The sequence below is a fragment of the Xyrauchen texanus genome, chromosome 13 (genome assembly GCF_025860055.1).
Source record: "Xyrauchen texanus isolate HMW12.3.18 chromosome 13, RBS_HiC_50CHRs, whole genome shotgun sequence".
In the NCBI taxonomy this organism is placed as follows: domain Eukaryota; kingdom Metazoa; phylum Chordata; class Actinopteri; order Cypriniformes; family Catostomidae; genus Xyrauchen; species Xyrauchen texanus.
In genome coordinates, this window is record NC_068288.1 from 13,884,589 (window position 1) to 13,902,285 (window position 17,697).

Below are 17,697 nucleotides of genomic sequence, written 5' to 3' on the forward strand. Positions count from 1 at the left end.
AAATATGGATTTAACCAATGGAGTCTTTTATGACTATACTTTATGTTTCTATACTTTTATGCGTTTATGTGCTTTTTGGACCTTCAGAGTTCTGGTCACCATTCACTTGCATTGTAAGGAGCAACAGAGCAGAAAAAATTCCTCTAAAAATCATCATTTTTGTTCTGCAGAAGAAAGAAAATCACACACATCTGGGATGCATTAAGACGAATTATTATGAGAGAATTTTCCTTTTCATCTTCATTTATCCACAGTTTCCCTGAACAACCACTGGGCGGTGCCATAATGATTCTAATTGCCCGTTTTGTGTTTCTGGTCTCGAGACGCAGTGTAAAACTAAACGAAATGAGCGGACAGAGAACAACAATCATTTAAGTGTTATTTGGAGTACAAATTAATTTCACGCAAAAGTAGCCCTGGAGGAATATGTGGGGGACTTCTGGTCTCTGGCAAGTGACGTGGACATTAATGAGGTGACCCTCAAAGACTGTTTCCATTTTGGGCTGAATGAGCCAATTTCTTATTTAATGGCTGGCGGTCGCAGCTCCCTCAGCCTCACTCAGTATATCGACCTAGCCCTGCAGATCACTGGTTCTACCTTCACTGTGGGGGAGGTGGATGCCGAGCCGGCATCCCACAGAATGGTCGACGAGTCAGCGTGCTATGTCATGGTCAAAGAGCCAGCGTCCCACATCATGGTCGTCGAGCCAGTGTCCCACATCATGGTAGACGATTTAATGGACACGCCTGCCATGGCTGGCAAGTCAATGCCCAAGCCTGCCACGGCCAACGAGCTGAAAGCTTCGTCCATCCCAGGGCTGGCATTGCCAGCCTCGTCCGTCCCAGAGCCAGCGTTGCCAGCCTCATCCGTACCAGAGCCTGCGCTGCTAACTTCAGCCTCCCGGAGGAGAGGACAAAGTCTCTGCCCATGCACACGACCACGGAGGTTGTTTCCAAGTCTCTGCCCATGTACATGACCCTGGAGGTCAGTTTCAAGTCTCTGCCCATGTTCACGACCATGGAGGTCAGTTTCAAGTCTCTGCCCATGAACACGACCTTAAAGGTCGTCTCCGAGTCTCTGCCCATGTATATGACCACGGAGGTTGTTTCCAAGTCTCTGTTCATGTTCACGACCACAGAGGTCATATCAGAGTCTCTGTCTATGCCCACGACCACAGAGGTCGTTCTCAAGACTCTGCTCATATTCACGACCACTGAGGTCTTTTCCCAGTCATCTAGGACACATAGTTTCGAGCCTCCCACAGCTTCGCCTTCCACGACTTGGCCCCACATCATGGCCGCCAAGCCCGAGTTCCACGTCATGGCCACCAATCCAGAGTTCCACATCATGGACACCAATCCCGAGTTCCACATCATTGCAACCATGCCAGAGTCAGCTCCAGGCCATGTCATCTTTAATGCAGTTGTATTTAATGTGTTACATCTTTAATGCGGTTATATTTAATGCGTTACATCTTTAATGCAGTTATATTTAATGTGTTACATCTTTAATGCGGTTATATTTAATGCTTTACATCTTTAATGCGGTTATATTTAATGCTTTACATCTTTAATGCGGTTATATTTAATGCTTTACATCTTTAATGCGGTCGTATTTAATGCGTTACAGCTTTATTAAAGTTCAAATAGTACAGAAGCAGATCATGTAAATAACTACAAACCCCAAAACTGGCATTTCTCTGTGCAGTCAGCACCTCTTCTAAGAGTTGTGTGAATGTCCCGATCTAAGGGGGAGAGATTGAATCTTCACCATCTGATGCACACTCTGTCACGGGACGCTCATCCCTCGAGTGCACACTCTTAATGCAGCTAGATTATAACATGATGACTCGAGACTTATTGAATCATAATATACGTGTCATTGTGCATTACTTATCGTGAAGAATATTGGCAATACGCAGATTTATTAATAAGAGTTAAAGATGGATTGAAGTGAACAGAAAGGTGAGAGAGTCTTCACCCCATTATACACTGAAACTAAATACACTTTTGATTTGTTTTTGTATTGGCTTGTTTTTTAATATAAATATTTAAAACTCCATTAAAACAACATTTACTTTAGCAGCTATACTGCAGAAGAAGAAAATGTTATCTGAGAATGTTGAATATTAATAATAAAAATATTTTAACATAACTAAAAATCCTTTAAAAAAAGATGCAATCACCTGAGAAGCAGCATATCAGATATTTAGACTTGCTTTTAGAGAATAGATCTTGAATATAAGTATATTTTGTCTTTACTGCTGTTTAATGATCACACTTGGCCATATAGTGGCTTTTATATTATTATATTCATATTGTCTTTGATTTCATCTCAAAACTCTCAAATTACAATCATCATTTGCTGATGGTAGCATATTTTAAAATTAACAACAAGATGATATTGTACCTTTTAAATTTGGTGGTATCACAATAGTTCATTATTACTGGTATACCACGCAACCCTAAACCTGATTGTGAAAAATTGCTATTTTTGACCGTAACTTTTGAACCGGATGTCCTAAAATAATGAGGTTGATGTCTATAAATTCCTTTAGTCATGAGGATTATAATGATAATGTAAAGGGATCAATGGAGAGGAGGCGAGAACCGGCTTTTCAACATAAATAATATTTTAATTATAAACTGAAACAAAGGACAAACACACACGACAGACATGTCCGTAAACGATCTCTCTCTCCCGCACGATACTCTGCAGTCGACCTTTATCCCTCTCGGGAGGCTTGATTAGCCTGATACGGGACCGGGTGTGTAGGATCACGAGCGGAGGGCGGAGCCTGCCACAGATACCCATATCAGCCAAATATAATTCCCACATCAGCCATACTGCCTCTCCGGCATATAGATATTTAGCAAAAAGTGAAATATCTTTTGAATGCATGATCAGATTTATAAGAAATGTGGTGTGCATCACTGACATCATGTCCTGAACGTACCTGAGCAGTTTGGAGACAGCGCCACCTATAGTTCAAAAGATAATCCACACCTGTGTGCAGACTCCATCCTCGGTATGTCTCTTTGCCATTCATGAATCAGGTCAACTGAGTGGCACAGTGAGTATTTATGTATTATTGGCTCATCTAGGATAAGGGATTTCAATTACAGAAACATAGGGCGGTTCTTATAGTATAAGCAAAGAAAATCATATATGATCCTTTTGTTGAGCTTCAAGATTTAATGACCAAAACGTATTTGAATAAAATCTTGTTTTTACATGTTTGGTGGTGATCACTTATATTTTATTCCAGAGCTTTGAGGTATATTTTCAGGTGTTGTTAGAGCAGAAGGAATATATCAGAAGGTAAAAGTTATTTCCACATTCATCTGGTTAAGGACAGAGTTGTTCAAGCCTTTTTAATTATTAATGACACTCTGAAGTGTTACTATTGTATACAGTATATATGACTAATCTTGTGCTCCCTGGGCATTTGCATTTAGCAAATGATGCAATGACATCTTGTGTTGACTTTATTGCTTACATTTCCTTTAGTTCGTCTTAAAAAGGTATTAAGTCTTAAATGTAGCTTCATAAAACCTACAGAAACCATGTCCAAGATCCCATCTGATGTTTCAGAGCTTTTTTTCTACTGAATGTTCTTGGAAAGATCATTTTTTTCAATGTTTTGTCTGCTTAACAATCCAAAAACACTTTAAACAGCAGAACAGCCCATTAAAGACACTGTACATCTGTTCTTCACAGCCTCGTTGTCTGCTGTGAATGATTTCCATTACAACAAAACTCATTATGTGTATCTGTAAATACACACTGTCATTAGAGTTAGACAGATATTGTCTACACCAAATCTTCATTTGTCTGGTCATTATAAACTGCTATTGGTATTATATATAGGCCTATATATAAAAATAAAAGCATGTTGAGCACCATTTAAAGCACTAAAACCCATGAAAATAATTCTAAACCATAATTGAAATAAAAGTGGAATCAGTTATAAACAAACTATAGATATGAGAAGGTTGTTACACTGAAAGTTCTCCTCTCTGGTGTCCCAGCAGAGCTTCTGGGAATAGACTTGGAGATTATTTACAGTAAGTTAACCTGCTTATAAAGTGGCATGCATATAAAACTGGTATTTATATCCAGTATCTTTTTCTGCCTGACAAAATGGCTGTAATTGATTTTTCCCACTAATTTGGTACAATTTCTCGATTCTTAATGTTATTCCCCATTCTCTGTCACCATTAATGAATTGAGTCCTCACAGTAAGTGTGGCTAAAAGAAGCTGACATGTTCCGTCCCTCTGCCAGCTGATCGGTGGGTAAGGGGTGGAAAATGGCTGCGACTGGAGGGCACAGAGCAAGTACAGGATGGGGCGTCTGTGCCTGAGCTGGCACCGGCATGTCTGCCAAGCGCTTCAGCCGACATGACGTTCCCATGAATGCGCTGAAGGTGTGAAACAGCTGCACAGCATGCACTGCCAGGAGGAAGTAATTAATAAAGACTGCAAGCCTCACTTGCCTCCTCTCGCAATCTTTCGTCTCCTCACACACGCCAACACTCTCTGTGTTTGCACCCATCAGGTGGGCACTGAAATTCACAGAGCCCATGCACTGGAGAGTGAACTGAAATTGGGAGGAAATTTGATGAGATTTTGACATCTGCAACTTGAACTGTTAAAAGGAACGTAACATGGAACAAGTAATAGTTAGTAAAAGTAATAAAAAGTAAAGTCTTTGTTCATCACCCAAAATGAAACTGTCATCATTTATTCAGCCTCGTTGTAGCTTGGCACTTTAAGATGCATAGCACCAGGGTTGATGACAATAATATGAATTATAATAATAATTGGTCATAAGACACATAATTACCAATGGTTGTGTGAATATTTGAGCACTACACTGGAAAGGGAAGACTTACGCCGAATAATGACTAATGTTTATACTGGTGTGGCCTTGGGAAAATGGTATATGGAATATTTGGACACTTTTTATGGTGATTTTTGTCCTTTTTGGTACTTGGCAGTGTGAACTGGCATTCATTTCCTTTTTATGGAAAGAGCAGCTTGGACATTCTGCAAGAGATCTCCGTTTGCGGTCCATGGAAGAAAGAAAATGATACAGGTTTTGAACAAGAATGTGAACTATGGTGGTATGTGAGGTTAGCTGGTCATAACAGAGGTCCTTTACGCATTAGGGCTGAATAATTCATCTAAAAATTAATTGTAATTACAAATACAGCAGCCGCAATTAACTCATCGTGAAAAGTGTCCATTTCCTTTAGGTATACTCCAGTCTTGTGTAAATGTTATATTTACATTTATTTATTTATTTATTTTTCTGGAAATGTTTTTGTGCTTCTGGCCAAATTAAGCATTATGACCCTAGACAGAAGGTTTACCCTAAAAAATATATTTTTTTAAATATGAAATGTCTATTAATCAACATTAATCTTTGCAATTACAATAGCAAGGGAAATAATAGACAATTATGTTTTTGTTTTTTTCAGAATTGTGCAGCCCAATTATATATATAGAAATCTTAAAGGTACAGTAAAAAATAAAAAATAAATATTTTTTTACAAAAATGGCCAGTTTAATTAAACATGTAAATATAAATTACAACTACTTTGTGCAAGAAACATTGAATAAAATAGGTGAAAAAAAAAAAACACTACAAAAATATAATGCGGCCTCTATAACCAAAGGAATGGGATGGCTGGTGTGGTGCAGTTTTAACTATATCATCCAAATATGTGCAGTATTTATTACCAGCAATGTCCTTGTCACGTGGGAAGGTCAGATGCATTGAGCACAAGTGGTCAAATGGCTCAGAATTCAGTGAAGTTTGAGGGAGCGTATGAAGGTTTGTTACCCCAGATTGGGCCTTTGTGAAGTTTAGGCAACATCGGTTTCTAGAACACTATGACGAGGCTAAACCTCCCTGAGGGATTAGAGCCATATTGCTTTTTAAAGTATGAACAGGTGCTGCCTTCACCTGTCACTACATCCTGCAACGCTCTGTCTGCTCTTCTTTGTCTCTCTTTATCTCATTCACTTTCCCTCACCCTCTGGTTTTGATAGCCCAATGCATGGATGTCTGTTCTCTTGGTGTGCATCTGCCATCACCTCACTTTATATATATATATATATATATATATATATATATATATATATATATATATATATATATATATCCTGAACAATGAGTCAAAGATCCAAAGGCAAAGAAGGTTGCATTTTCGACTGGGTCATTTTATAAGAATGCAAATTGAATTCCTACTTCTAAAAGGTGCAAGCTGTGTTCATTTCTAACAGGTTCACTGCTGCATTTATTTGGTCCTTTATGAGATTATTTGAGATTAGTTTTTAATGCTGATACCAATACCAGTATCTAAAGGACCGGTGTCTGATGCAGATAATCTCAATTTGGCAAAATATCATCAGATTAGGAGACTTGGCAGATTGTTTTATTACTAATAATAGTGTGTGTGTGAGAGGCTGCTTGATGAATTATATGCAAGGTTTTTTGTTTTATTATTTATTTGGTTTTAATGGTAAAATCTAAATAATTCCCATTACTGCAACTTATTAATGAAACATGCACCAATATCTTAAGAATATAGACATACAAGATTTTTTTTTTTACAATTAGTAAATTCCAAATCTGATATTTTTTCCTTGGATCAATCATTAGTTATACAGGTATTTAAAAAACGATTTAGATTATACTGAAATATTTACACTGATCAGCCACCTGCCTAATATTGTGTAGAGCCCTCTAAAAAAATAAAATGCAGATTTCATTGAAAAGTGTAACTACAGTCTTCAAAGACAAAGCACAACTGACTCTAACAAGAACAGAACGAGATGTGGAAGATGTGCAACTAAACAAGAGGATAAGTACATCAGAGTCTCTAGTTTGAGAAATAGACGCCTCACATGTCCTCCGCTGACAGCTTCATTGAATTCTACCCACTCAACACCAGTTTCATGTACAACAGTAAAGAGAAGACTCAGGAGGACTTATGGGAAGAATTGCAAAGAAAAAGACACTTTTGAAACAGAAAAACAAAAAGAAAAGGTTCGAGTGGGCAAAGAAACACAGACATTGGGCAACAGATAATTGGAAAAGAGTGTTGCGGATCTGAACCCCATTGAGCTTATGTGGGATCAGTTAGACTGTAAGGTGTGTGAAAAGTGCCCGACAAGACAGACATATCTATGGCAAGTGCTAGAGAAAGTGTGGGGTGAAAGGGCAAGTGCTACAGGAAGTGTGGGGTGAAAGGTCAAGTGCTACAGGAAGTGTGGGGTGAAAGGTCAAGTGCTACAGGAAGTGTGGGGTGAAAGGTCAAGTTCTACAGGAAGTGTGGGGTGAAAGGGCAAGTGCTACAGGAAGTGTGGGGTGAAAGGGCAAGTGCTACAGGAAGTGTGGGGTGAAAGGGCAAGTGCTACAAGAAGTGTGGGGTAAAAGGGCAAGTGCTACAAGAAGTGTGGGGTGAAAGGTCAAGTTCTACAGGAAGTGTGGGGTGAAAGGGCAAGAGCTACAGGAAGTGTGGGGTGAAAGGTCAAGTGCTACAGGAAGTGTGGGGTGAAAGGGCAAGTGCTACAGGAAGTGTGGGGTGAAAGGGCAAGTGCTGCAGGAAGTGTGGGGTGAAAGGTCAAGTGCTACAGGAAGTGTGGGGTGAAAGGGCAAGTGCTACAGGAAGTGTGGGGTGAAAGGGCAAGTGCTACAAGAAGTGTGGGGTGAAAGGGCAAGTGCTACAGGAAGTGTGGGGTGAAAGGGCAAGTGCTACAAGAAGTGTGGGGTGAAAGGTCAAGTGCTACAAGAAGTGTGGGGTGAAAGGTCAAGTGCTACAGGAAGTGTGGGGTGAAAGGTCAAGTGCTACAGGAAGTGTGGAGTGAAAGGGCAAGTGCTACAGGAAGTGTGGGGTGAAAGGGCAAGTGCTGCAGGAAGTGTGGGGTGAAAGGTCAAGTGCTACAGGAAGTGTGGGGTGAAAGGGCAAGTGCTGCAGGAAGTGTGGGGTGAAAGGGCAAGTGCTACAAGAAGTGTGGGGTGAAAGGGCAAGTGCTACAGGAAGTGTGGGGTAAAAGGGCAAGTGCTACAGGAAGTGTGGGGTGAAAGGGCAAGTGCTGCAGGAAGTGTGGGGTGAAAGGTCAAGTGCTACAAGAAGTGTGGGGTGAAAGGTCAAGTGCTACAGGAAGTGTGGGGTGAAAGGTCAAGTGCTACAGGAAGTGTGGAGTGAAAGGGCAAGTGCTACAGGAAGTGTGGGGTGAAAGGGCAAGTGCTGCAGGAAGTGTGGGGTGAAAGGTCAAGTGCTACAGGAAGTGTGGGGTGAAAGGGCAAGTGCTACAGGAAGTGTGGGGTGAAAGGGCAAGTGCTACAAGAAGTGTGGAGTGAAAGGGCAAGTGCTACAGGAAGTGTGGGGTGAAAGGGCAAGTGCTACAAGAAGTGTGGGGTGAAAGGGCAAGTGCTACAAGAAGTGTGGGGTGAAAGGTCAAGTGCTACAAGAAGTGTGGGGTGAAAGGGCAAGTGCTACAAGAAGTGTGGGGTGAAAGGTCAAGTGCTACAAGAAGTGTGGGGTGAAAGGTCAAGTGCTACAAGAAGTGTGGGGTGAAAGGGCAAGTGCTACAGGAAGTGTGGGGTGAAAGGGCAAGTGCTACAGGAAGTGTGGGGTGAAAGGGCAAGTGCTACAGGAAGTGTGGGGTGAAAGGTCACCGGAGTATCTGGACAAACTGACCGCTAGAATGTCAAGAATCTGCAAAGCTGTCATTGCTGCACATGGAGGATTATTTGATGAGAAAGTAGTTTAAGAAGTTCTGAACATGTTTTTCAAATTGTAATAGTAATTTTTCACATTATTAACGTCCTGAATATACATTGTGATCAGCTGAATGCCACTTTGGTGAATAAAAGTACAATTTTCTTTCCATTAGAGCAAAATCTGTAAATTATTCCAAACTTTTGACTGCCAGTGTAAATATAAATATTTTTTAATATTTAATCACTATATATTGAATTTGTTGTTTTAGGGCCCTTTGTCTGCAATTATTGAAATGTGATTGATTGTGATTAATTTGAACAATTAATCGGCATATCATAATTTACAGCCCTAGTATTTATGCATGAAAATATACAGCTGTGTTAATAGTGTTCAAGATTATGTAATAATGTTTCTGGTGGTTTATGATGTTTTGTTTTTAACATTTATGATTGTGGCAGGGCGGAGGGTGGGGCCGGGTCGTGATTCCGCCCCTGGGCCCGGTGTGCGGAATAACGACCCGGCTCCGCCCTCCGCCCTGCCACAAAGATATTTAAAAAAGAGCGGTTCCTTATGTTGAGAGTGACGTGGTCTTGAACTGGCTTTGAGAGAGGTTTAGCATTGTCTGGCCTATGGCTAAAAGGAGGGGCACAGATAGAGATTTGAGAAGTTTTTTGGGGGGTGGGGGGTGGCACAGATAGAGGGTTGGTTGTTAGGATGAGGCACATGCATGACTGGGGTCTCCCTAAAGAGGGCCTGGGTGGGGTGGGGTGATGGGCATCAGCCCATCTGTTTAGAGCAAGGCTTTGTTTGAGAATTGAAGTGTGGTTAATTTAAAGAAATAAAGTAGTTGATAGTATAGTAGTCCTGTGAAAATCCCAGAAAATCCCAGGGAAAATGTAGACATTTGGATCTGTTTGGCAAGAAGAGCACAAAAGTAAATGAGAGGTAGGAAGATGAGTGTGTTGCAGGGCAAAGCTGGCTTGAACACTGACACAGCGCTTTCTCCTTCTTAAACCCTATTTACAAAAGGGAGCATCACACACTTCACCAGGCACGGCAGGGCTTTGTGCTATTAGGTGTGTGTGTGTGTGTGTGTGTGTGTGTGTGTGTGTGTGTGTGTACATCGACCTCAAGGATTTTACTGTGATGGGAAGTGCCCCAGAGATCCCCCTATGTTAACCCAGTCGTTGTCACCGCGGCTGATTCCTTTTCAAAGCTTGTTTGTTTTAGCTTATTTTTCCCCTTTTCTACCATTCATCTCTGGACTCGACCTTGGGCTAAGATGTCTCTCAGTTGCAGTAAGGAGTTTGTGTGTGTGTGAGTTGACTAATGTGCCATTGTCGTCTGTTCACCCAAGCCCCTCGTCCTCCCCTTTGCCTTGCAGTGGCTGGGACCCCTGCTGCTAATTTAAATGGGTATGTCAAATCTGCCGGTGTGCACAGGCTTTCTCATCGAGCCTCGAATGCCACGGAGGTGCTTCGCTCTCAGATACCCCGCAGCGTGCAGAAAATAATGTACAACTCTCTTTCCTGCAGAGAGGAATACTTTTTTAGTATGAGAGAAAGGAAACAAAATACAAATACACACACTCTCTTGCGCACACGCACACAGTAAATGTGGACATTTATCAAGGGGACTTCTGTACGGGTCTGTGCTTAATATATCAGGATGCATTTTAAAGCTTTCAAAGTAACTCTCAGGCACATTCGTACACAAACCAGTTGTTTTCAACCAGGGGGTCAGGGTCCAATAGGGGACCTCAACAAACTTTCAAGGGGGCTATAAGACTTAGGGTTACCCCTAACCCAAACCCTAATCACATCTTGCTTGATATCGATGTTTGGCCGATACATTGGTGCATCTCTACATGGACCAACCATTTAAAAAAAATTTCTAGTTGTTAGTTGTACTTCCTGTCACTTTAAACTGTAGGTCCTTCAACTCTGATCGTAACTTGTATATTCATTATACTGTATTTTCAACCTTGTACAAAAATCCTGTGTGTCTTTGTGTGGATGAGCCTGCACAATTTAACCATGATTTGTTGAATACATGGAGTTCTGGCCGACCGAAAGGCTACATATAAATCTCTTCTCAAACCTCAGATCAAGGAGCCTCTCTCCCCCTCCTAAAGGCATTCGTTATGGCGCTGTGATCATAAACGTGTAACGTACATGCCCTCGCCCCCTTCTTTTCTATTACTCCTTTTTTGTGCTGAAAATTGGTTTTTGCCCGATGTTTGCTTTTTTGGCGAATTGCGGTGGATTATATGCACTCTATCAGGACCGAATTAAACAAACAGCTGTGGGATAATTGAGGGGGAAATGAATTCTCGCACAGGCGTGAGGAAGGTGCCTACGTGAGCTGCATGCCAGCGTCGGGCCCCGCATCAGACCCCTGCTCCACATCGCTCCAGCACCACCACGCCTGACGGGCACTCCAGGCTCACGGGCGTGATGCCAATTTAGACAAGTGTGCCCGAGGATGCCATCCTGCTCCGCATGGCAGATTCTCCTGTCTGGAGGAAGTGTGAGTGTGTGTGTATTAGAAAGGACAAGAGGTTTGTGTGTGTGTGTGTGTGTGTAAAAGTGAAAGTGTTGGGGGGGTTATGACCCAAGTGCTCCCCAATTCAATTTTCCCTCCACACACACACAATTAAATTCAGCCAGAGCTGAAGAGTGAAAGATGGTATCTGCCTTCGGAGACACTATGTGTGTGTGTATATACGACTCAAGGGAATTTGTTTCACTGCATCTATTCTTTTGAGGGATTCCGGCATATCTGTGAAGAATAATTTATCCTTCATTCTGCACATTCATAGACATTAGTCAAAGGTACCATGCTCATGCAGGATTCTTTCTGTTATCATTATTTCACACCATTTCTGCTCTTATAGAGGATCTACAGTACAGAGGTTATGTCCAACCATCTTCTGTTTCGCTGCTGTTCTAGGATGACGTGTATGAGAAGTTTCTGGCAATAGAGAGGCATCGGGACAAGATGAGAAATAAAGCCCTCTTTACATCAGATACCAAACAAATGTGAGCACTTTAAACCATTTTTACTCACGTTGGTCAGTGATCATTTTTATGGTTGACCCATGTTTGTTTCTGTGTCTGTTTGGCTGTCTTCTCAGTTTGCTAACTGGGAGCAGATGGCTGTTAAAAGAGGAACTGGAGGAGCTTCTGGTGGAGAATATTTCAGATCAAGTTGTAAAGACTAACAACATAACATAACAAACCAACCTCTCCAGAACGGGCCGAAGAGGAACTTGAACACTAGAGGCTGCTGTTAGCTTAGTGAATTCTCTTATTTTGTGGAGTATACGTGCGGTTCATCCAGCAGTTGTCCATGCCCTACTGCTCCCTGAAGCAGGAGTTGGTACAGAAGTTCCTCAGACAGTTGTAGGTTCAGTCCAGCAAACAGGAGATACCTCAGCTACAGCATGACCCACAGGGAGTCGTTTTCAGTGTTGCAGATGGTACCAGAGATAATAAGGACACCACACACAGGCTATGCATAAATGTTACAGTTGTTAAAATATCAGGGGTTTGAGGCTAAGAGAAGAAATTATAAAAAGATTGAGCGATTTCGGGTCTCTGGGGTCAGGGAGGGGGGGCCCCAGAGAACTACATGGTCTCTGGTGCAGTTTGGGTTCAAGTTTAATTTTAAGGCCTGTGCAGACCTCTAACACTGAGACCGAAATTAAATGTATTCCAAATGAACTCTCGAACCCAACTTCTCTTTTTGAATGCCTGGACATTATAACAAAATAAGGTAGAGTGATATGGATGTAGAATAATGTACATTAAGTAAATACGGGTAAAGTAAAAATATGGTGCATAACATTAAAAATATTGTAATAGAAACATCCATATGGTCTTAATTTAATTATTGAGTTTTTGTGCATGAGACACCTAAAACAGCACTGCACTTGTGTTGACTCGCTGGATTGTGCAGCAGCAGTGACTCTGGGAAAATGACAAAAAGCCATTATCTCATTGGTCAGTCAGTTTTCATTATAGCCATAAGAAGAAGAAAGACATTCTGACTGCTCTCTGAAAAAAAAAAGCCTTTGGATTGTCGTTGGATGATTTGTCGGACCCAGTGTGAATAGCCGAATGAGAATGAATTGTTCCTATTCGGGTACTAAAATTTCAGGCTTGGCATGAATAGGCCATCCCAGCGATGACGCACTCTTGCGCATTAATTAGACTGTGCATGTAGGGATCTCAAGATGCTTTTTCAAAGTTTGAAGCTACGTTGAACTTGAAACAGCGTTATAAAAACATGCCGTATATGAGTAGAGATGCGACACTGTTAGTCAATTCTCCCCTAAAATTCTCTTCCACTCTTTCTGTTTCTTTACACACTCACTTAACTCTCTCATCAGTCTAACATTTGTCTTTTTCTCTCTCTCGTTCTTCGCCAAAGGCAGCATCAGCGGCTCTGGGAACATCACAATCACGGTAAGAACTACCTCCAGTACTTTCCTGTACTGCAAGACAGGTCTGGATGTGGGTTACCAGATGCATTGTATTTATGTGGGCAAACAAAATGATCCTTTTAGCATATGAAGAGCTTTGTTTAACTAGTATTTGTCTTTTTTCCTAGTTAGTACGGCATAAATGAGACCCACACCTTCCAAACCAAAAATGTTCGAATCCAGCATTTGTGATCTGGATGTGTGGCACTTGTGCGTTTTATTTATTTATTTATTTTTCATGTGGTTGAAAAGTTAATTACACAGATGAGTGAGTCTGAGACTTGGCGCTGTCAGTGTGCAGCCCGCTGCCCACCCTTATCACTCTGCCCGTTTCACACAAGCCTAATTGGAGCAGAAGGGGAGTGTTGCTCTGTGTCAGCACTGTGGGCCGTCTCTGCAAACACACACACAAATGAATGCACACACTTACATTGTATCCTCTCAGTAGTTCTTACGGTGGCAGGATTATCACTTTGACTAAATATGATGCTCCAGTCCTCAAAGGGGGATTTACAGGAGTATCTACAGATGTTGAGAGCTTGAATAGTCCAGTGGAGAGAAACGTGTTCTTAATTCTCTCTTGCCTCATCTTTCTTTCACTTCTTTCTGTTGTTGCTCCCATTTCTTTCACTCTCCTTGTTCCCTCTCATTCAGAGAGAGCAGCTGATGTTTCCCCTGCAATTTGACATTGAGGGTAGCGTGGAGGGGAGTGGTCACTCTGCTCAGGGCGGGGCTCTGAGATTGGCCATCTCACGGGCACTGCTCAGTTTTGTGTCTGAGGGAGAAGTGGTAAAGACGGGGCAAGGTGGGTGATAGAAGCACATAGCATACTGACTAGAGGTTGACCGATATATCGGTTTTGCCGATTAATCGGCACCAATAACAGATTTCTGGAACTATCGAGTATTGGCAAAAATCCCCACCGATGGTTTTTCCCTGTTGCGTCGGGTGCTGGAGCGGCTGGGAAGGGTCCGCTGTCATTATACAGTATGAGAGCGTCCTCTAGTGGCGAAATAAAAACGATCACTTCACTGATGCCTTGTGATGTTAGTTTTGACATGTGAGACTACATGGAGCAGAACACTTCAGATGAATATGTATGTATACACATACAGTACACTATAGTACACCTTTTCATATTGTAAGGTAATTAATATGTTGACTAGATGCTGCATTAGTAGAGAACAGCGGTATGTTTGCCGATAAGGCTGAGAGGACGCTAACATTAAAGCTAACAACAATGTGACAAAAATACACAAAATTCCTACCCAAATGTCTAAATGTCACGATTGTTACCATCTATTAGCATCTATTAGCATTAGCTTGTATTCGGCTGGTCACGTGTATGCATTTGTTAGCCTGCTAAGTTGCATATTTAAAGCTAGTGACGTGAGAAAGCAAATTAATATCTTCATGCAGCCGAGAGAAATGTATAAACAAATCAGAAACGCATCTGATTTCAATAAAAATAAATTATCCTCACTGTAATACGATGACTTTAGTACAGTTTAACAGAAAGCAGGTGTCTTGATATGCTTTTAAAGTTATTTTTAATTAGATGCATCATCTAAAAAACAGCGTTCCTGCAGGAGACACCGAATAAACACAAACGAAGGGAAACAAAGACGTTCGTCTAGCGTGCAGTTTACATAGAAAAACAAATGGATAGTTGCAAAAGCGTTCGGTGTGAACAGCCCCTTACTGTTGTTAGAGGTCTCTTATAAGCGTTCTCAGATTAAGCAATGAGTTGTTTAAATGCTTTGTCAGGAGAGATGTTCAACTTGTAAATGTGTGTCTCGAGAGACTCTCGTTCGGTTCCAGTCTGTTGTGTTTCGTCTGATTGAACAGCCCCTGACCTGTGCTCATAGTCTGAGCCGCTTCACCACGAGTTCAGCCGGATACCTCTGCTGTCTGTGAATATTGCGACTCTACATACAACTGTACTGAATAAAACACAATGTGCTATTTCAGTTATTAACACCATGTGAACTGTCTACTGAACCGTTTCACCCCTCATTTTACTTTTGACTTAACATTTGACAATACAGACCGACAAAACGTTTTATTTATTTGTTTTATGCACATTAGTTGAAAATGAAATGCTCTTATTTAACAGGCAGGACAGGAATGTTCTTTGCAATAATATAATGGTGCAGAATGGTTTATGCATTTGTTGCGCCCTCTTGTGGACTAAGGAAACAACGTCAATAAAAAGATTAGCTGGCTTTAAAGTTTGAATAGGCCTATTAGTTTATATATATTCATATTTATTTTATGTAAAAAAAGTGCAATACATTTTCATGGTTCAGTCAGTACTGTTTATTTTTGTAATAAAGTTTTACACTATTTTACTTTGAGTGATATTTTTTTCATTTTTCAAAACTATCAGTTGTTTAATCGGTTATCGTATGAGCAGGAACTGCCCAATTTAGTTATTGGTATCGGGAAAGTCCACTATCAGTCGGCCTCTAATACTGACAGATATGCACATCCTTATATCTTCTAAACTTTGGTTATATTCTAAAAATTACTGACTGCCAAAGTAACTTCAGCTTGTTCTGCAGTATGTAAAAACTAACAGAGAACATGTTTTCAGTTACACAATTCAGTCTATTAAGTGTGAAAACCAGAAATCGTGTGAAAGTGTGATGCAAATTGTGTACCTTTGTTCAGCTGGTCTGCTGACTGCTGACCCCAGGATCATGGAGAGGAAAACACCAGGCCAGGAGGGAGTGTGAAAGAAGTTCACTTGGAAAAACGTTGAACAGGAATGGGACAATCGCAGGAACCCAGAGAGAGAAAACAACTCCCCTGTTTTCCTGGATTGTTGGATTATTCTGTGGCATTCGCAGCAGATAGAAAGAGGTCTTTCCCCTGTCTCTGCCACATAATGATTGTGACAACCATACCCTGCAGTCATAAACCAGCCCAACTGAATCCAATCATGAGGCCATGACCATGAGGTTTCTCTATTGGTTGATGGCCTTGGACATCTCTAATCTCTTTTACACATTGTAAATTTCCTTCTCTGTGTTTATTGTTTATTAATAATATATTGAACATTTTAATAACAACATCTTTCAACGTATTTCCAATTTGAAGCATGAGATTGAATTTTTCAATGTCTTCTGAATAACACTAGAGGGCGACAAATATCTACTTGCATAAAATATCTTTAAGCATTTTTCTCAAATGGGACTAAAAGTTGTTTGAAGATGTACTTTTGTTTGTTGGTTTGTTATTATCAGTAATTACAAAAAAGAATAATAATAATGATAAAAAAAATCCTCCCATAAATAATAATAATAATAATAATTAAAAAAATAAATAAAAATATATATATATATATACACTGTCTATTCAGGGCCCCATTAATAATTGAATGCTTTTGCATTTTAATAAGTTACATTTTGTTAATGGAAATAATTTTTATCTAAAATAATAATTTTAAATAATAATGTGCATAGACATATCTGGATGATTTAAAAAAAAAAAAAAGGCTCAATTTATCAAATGTATCCTTCAGCATTGGACTGTTGAAGTTGCTGATAAACAAATCCCAAATTATCTTCGTATTACTAAGCAAACACGTGATATTTCAATGTATTTAAGTAATTAACAAGCAATACATAATTGTGTGTCTGAAAACATGAACAGAGGAGTTTGAATGAAATCTAAAGATGGTCATTTATAGTGGCTCGTGCTTTGATATTGTATTTCTTTATTGGACATTTCAGAGTTGCCTAAACACGTGACTGTACATGACCGTCTCATCCACAAGGCATTTCTGTCCGCAGAACTGCCGCTCACTGGACGTTTTTTGGTTTTGGCACCTTTCGAAGTCACTGAGATCACATTTTCCCCCATTATGATGGCTGATGTGAACATAAACTGAAGCTGCATGATTTTATGCATTGCACTGCTGCCACACGATTGGCTGATTAGACAATCGCATGAATAAGTAGGTGTAAAGGTGTTCCTAGCGAAGTGCTCGGTGAGTGTATAGAGGCAAGAAAACTGATGGAACAAGCCAACCATTGTCTATTCACTTCATATCACCACTCCATTATTAGCTTGTGCAACACTTTAACCAGACTTGATTTGAGGTTCTGTCTTTGATACATTTTGTACAACAGTTAGTTCTGGTCCTCGAATCTGATTGGACGAGAGACATTCCCTGAGTACTGATATCTGAGAGCGTCAGCACTCGGACGCTTTAATGTTTGTATCACTCCGCTTGTGTTTGTGCATTCTAAACTAAAGTGTAAGAGAGCGGTGCAGATAAGACCTGCTAGATGAATGTCTTTTATTGATCCATGGTACATTAGTGGTTTTAGCCAGCAGGTGGCGACAAAAGACCATTTTTATGTGTTATGAGCCAGTTAAGTTTGACGTGCATTGAGTCAGCGCATGTCAGTTAGCGAGTGGTTTCTTTAAAGTGATCGGCATTGTCTCTAACTCTATTTGATCG

At 40.6% G+C, this 17,697-nt stretch overlaps 1 protein-coding gene across 1 annotated transcript; it reads left to right on the top strand.

The window, feature by feature from the left end:
- The first annotated feature begins 527 nt into the window (after positions 1 to 527).
- Positions 528 to 16,117, top strand: mrps9 (mitochondrial ribosomal protein S9). Its single transcript, XM_052141461.1, is given in 8 exon segments — positions 528 to 821; positions 11,693 to 11,781; positions 11,877 to 11,952; positions 12,086 to 12,144; positions 13,134 to 13,204; positions 13,207 to 13,249; positions 13,883 to 14,031; positions 15,900 to 16,117. Coding segments are annotated over 8 exon segments (999 nt in total).
- Positions 16,118 to 17,697: the final 1,580 nt, after the last annotated feature.